The sequence below is a fragment of the Hyaena hyaena genome, unplaced genomic scaffold, assembly GCF_003009895.1.
Source record: "Hyaena hyaena isolate Hyena2069 unplaced genomic scaffold, ASM300989v1 scaffold_9, whole genome shotgun sequence".
Lineage (NCBI taxonomy): Eukaryota > Metazoa > Chordata > Mammalia > Carnivora > Hyaenidae > Hyaena > Hyaena hyaena.
In genome coordinates this window covers 672,695-676,780 of record NW_024080641.1, presented here as the reverse complement: position 1 = coordinate 676,780, position 4,086 = coordinate 672,695, and the positions used below count along the sequence as shown (strand labels likewise).

Below are 4,086 nucleotides of genomic sequence, written 5' to 3'. Positions count from 1 at the left end.
AAGGAAGGAAGGAAGGAAATACTGTTGGTCCCACCCAGGAAACCACAACCACTGACTGTGAATTACAGCCTGCTTTAAAACAAACTGAACCAAAACTGAATCCCCAAAAAACCCCAACCCAGCTCCATCACTCAGTTTTCCCCCTTTATTTTGGATTTAATATCATGGGAAATAACAGTAACAGTAGCTGACCATTTGCTGAGCCCTTAGGGAGGGACAGACACTTAATCCTGCATAACTCACTGAATCCCCGTATCTAACTTTAGATGCTGTTAACAACCCAAGGGGCGCCTGGGTGGCTCAGTCAGTTAAGCATCCGACTCTCACTTTTGGCTCAGGTCATGATCTCCCAGTGAGTGAGTTCGAGCCCCTCATCAGGCTCCATGCTCAGAGCTCGGAGCCTACTAGGGATTGTCTCCAACCCCCCTCACCTCTCTCTCTCTCTGCCCCTCCCCTGCTCATGCTCACTCTTTCTCAAACATATATAAACTTAAAAAAATTTTTATACGGGCGCCTGGGTGGCTCAGTCGGTTAAGCGTCTGACTTCGGCTCAGGTCATGATCTCATGGTTCGTGGGTTCAAGCCCCACTGGGCTCTGTGCTGACAGCTGGCTCAGAGCCTGGAGCCTGTTTCAGATTCTGTATCTCCCTCTCTCTCTGACCCTCCCCTGCTAATGCTGTCTCTCTCTCAGAAATAAATAAAACATTTTTAAAAATTTTATAAACAACCACCACTACCACCTCATTTTCTCAATTACCTGAGACACAGAGAGGTCAAGTAACTTGCCCGAAGTCACACAGCTAAAGTTGGTAGAGCAGGGATTCCAACCTAGGTGGTCTAGATTCCAAACTAGGCCGGAATAACTAGATGAGTGCGTGAATGGCATCGCCAGTGTCACTGGGCGGCCGCCCCACTCACCTCCACCAGCTGATGCCAGTGTTCCACCGGCTTGCGGGGGTTGGCCAGCATCTCCGCCCAGTGCTCGCGGCCGTGGGGGTCGGCGGCGTCCGGGCCCACCCGGCACACGCCGATCACCTCGTTGTGCCCGATGCTGGGGGCGGGGGAGGGGGCGGCGGTGAGCACTCCGGGAGGGAGGGGGCACGCTCCGCCCCATCCCTGGCCTCCCGCCACCACCACCCCTTCCCCGGCCCAGGCCATGACCCTCACCAATCGTAGTCTACCACCGCGATGCTGAGCCCCACGCTCTCCACGCTCTCGGGCGCCACATCGAACACGAGCGCCTCGTTGTACGTGGGGTTCAGCGTGTTCTTCTTGATGGAGGTTTTCCGCTTCTTCAGACGCCGCCCCTCGCTGATCAGAGAGGCCTTCACGTAGGGGTCTGGGGGCGGGCATCCAGCGCGCTGAACCTCGACTTCCTCCCTCAGACCGACACTGACCCAAGGGTCTGGGTCCCCATTACCCTCCTCCCTCAGACCCGGGAGTGTGGCCCCCAGCCCCTCCTCCCTCAGACCCAGAAGTTTGGGTCCCCAGCCCCCCCTCCCTCAGACCCAGGAGTCCAGGCCCCCAGATGCTCCTCCCTCAGATCCCAGCGCCTCCCCCCAACCCACCTGAGAAGCCGGTGAGGTCCATCGCTTTGAGGTTAGAGGCTTTGATGATGGTCACGGTGAGGCGCCCGGCGGTGGGGAGGTAGCAGAGTGAGAAGTTGAGCTCCCCGAGATCTGCCTTTTCCTGCAGTTGGGGAGAGGGGTTCGGCATGTGCTGCCTCAGTCTCCCCCGGTCTCTCCCTCACGTCTGGAGCCCCCGGCTCTCCTCCCTGACATTCAGAACTGGGGGTTCCCACCCACTTCACAGTCTGACCCTGCCTAACCCTGGCCACAGCCGCGTGCTGCCAGCGAGAAGCAGCATGAGTGCGGGGAGGGAGCAGGAGACACACAGAGAGAGAGAACACAGTGAAACACAGGCTGTGCCAAGGAGCAAGGCACTGAGAGCCGTAGCTTGAAAGACGGACCCACAGAGCCCTAAAGCAAGAAAACCCAGAGAGGGGGCAGAGAGACCGGCGGGGGCGGGGGGGGGGGAGGGTGGAGAACAAACAAGCAGAGACTTCAGAGAGAAGAGTACAGAAGCAGCAGGGAGGAGAGGGAGACAGACCCAGAGGAGGGAGACAGAGTCGGGTTTGGGGGGTTGGTGCCAGAGCCCCCAAGGGGCAGGAGATCTCAAGAAATGGGGATTAAGACTTGGTGGAGGGTGTGGAGACCTGGACAGAGTGATGGGGGCCCAGAATGAGGTGGGGAGGAAAAGACCCAGAGAGAGAGAGGAAGGGAGGGAGAAATAGCCAGAAGCCTACCCAGCGTGAGGGACAGAGATCCAAACAGTGTGACAGACACTGAGGAGTCAGTCTTGGGGACACACCATCCCTAAGTGAGGCCACAAAGGAGGCAGAGCCTCCCACACCAGCACACACGGACAGGCCACGAGCGGGGGCTGAGCCGGCCCAGACCCACGACCCGCCCTGCCCGGTCCTTCAGCCTCATCTGGGCACCTGGCCTCCCTACCACGCTGACTGAGGCCCAGGTCCCTGGACCCCCCCACTCCCTACCCCTGACAGCTGTGACCACCTAGGCCTGGAGCCCCCGAGGACTGTCTGGGGTCCCCAGGTCCTGATCCTGAAATGAAAAAAGCCAACTGTTTAAAGAATGAAAGTGCAAACTAAGTGAGTGAAGACCTCCCGTGACAATGAGGGGGAAAGAGAAGCGACAGACACAGGCAGACAAGGGGGAGGCAGGGAGAGCCCCACGAAGGAGGCTGTAGGAAGAGCCGCGGGCACCCGATTCAACTGTGTCATCATGCAGATGGAGAAACTGAGGCTCAGAGAAGGGCAGGACCTCGAGCGTGGCCATCCCGTAAACAAAGCTAGGAGCTAGGACAGGGCTCACGCCCAGCGCACGCACAGCAGCCTCGCATCGGCAGACAGCTGGGATGTTGTGACATGCACGGATTAGAACCGAGACGGCCTAGGAGTTGGGAGTTTGGGGTTTGGGGGTGCAGAAGGGGTCAGGACACCCAACAAGCATGTTGGAGTGACTGGATGGACAGAGGAAGTGGCAGGGGATCTGTGCGGGGCGTTGTGGACCCCACAATCTGGCTGCTGGAGGGACTGGTGGTGGCGGGATATTGGGGACCCAGGTACGCCTGAGGCCTGGGGGCATGAGTCTATCAGGATTCGGGTGGAGACCCGAGGATGAGATTAGATCTGGAGGTCATGGGTTTGAAACGTAAAATGTTCAGAGATCAGAGATCAGAGATCAGAAGGGTTAGGGTTTCAGGAAGCTTGGGAACTGGAAAGCCAGGAGGTTGGAAGATGAAGGAAGTCAGAAAAAAAAAGCTGGGAACTCTGAGGTCGGAAGGATGGAAGGTCAGGAATCTCGGGTCAGAAGGCAAAGTCATAGGGTCACAGCATGAGGTTACGAGGAAGTGGTTGGTGGGTGTCTGTTACAATTTTCCCGACTGTTACCAACAGATGTCAAAGGTGGGGGTAAGAAGTTGGGAGATCTGGGGTCCAGGCATGACGGCTGCATTTGACACGGTGGGAAACGGGATGGGGGTCCATTATATCAATCTCTACACTTCGCTTGTACGCTTGCAATATTGCGCAATAAAATAAATTTCAAAAGAAAAGCCTGGGTCAAGAAGTTAGGTTATGGAGTCCAAGGGCAAAGAGGTCGGAAACTGAGGGGTCCCGGGCCCCCAGGCAGAGGGATGCAGGGGCCACTGACCGAGCCTCCCTCCACGATGTCCCTCCACAGTGGGCGGTCGGGGGGCTGCTCAGCCAGCTCCAGGAGGTTGTCCAGCACCACTTGGCCGATGAGGTCGTGCCGCGAGAAGCGGTCGAAGTCATAGACGCTGAAGTGCAGTTTGCGCTGGGCCAGCTCGGCCAGGGGCACCGAGAACTGGAATGTCTCGTTGAACACAGGGTTCAGAGTTTTCCTGTGCACCTGCAGGCGGTGGGGGAGGGAGGGAGACAGACACCGCGCCCATCAGCCCCACTTCCAAAGGACCCGGGGGTCCAGACCCCCAAACCCCTCCTCCCTCAGACCCAGGAGTCCTGGCCCCCGGCCCCTCCTCCCT

The 4,086-nt window shown here is 58.1% G+C and overlaps 1 protein-coding gene across 2 annotated transcripts in view; it reads right to left on the bottom strand.

The window, feature by feature from the left end:
* Positions 1-4,086, bottom strand: part of SYT3 (synaptotagmin 3) — a 17,844-nt gene that overhangs the window by 4,532 nt on the left and 9,226 nt on the right. For both annotated transcript variants that reach the window (XR_005530628.1, XM_039245051.1), the window contains exons 5-8: positions 3,735-3,953; positions 1,569-1,689; positions 1,168-1,339; positions 919-1,051 (exon numbers count right to left, since the gene is read on the bottom strand). Coding sequence is in view for 1 of the 2 variants with exons in the window: in XM_039245051.1 (XP_039100982.1) it covers positions 919-1,051; positions 1,168-1,339; positions 1,569-1,689; positions 3,735-3,953 (645 nt within the window). In the remaining variant the exon portion in view is untranslated. The remainder of the gene's footprint in view (positions 1-918; positions 1,052-1,167; positions 1,340-1,568; positions 1,690-3,734; positions 3,954-4,086) is intronic.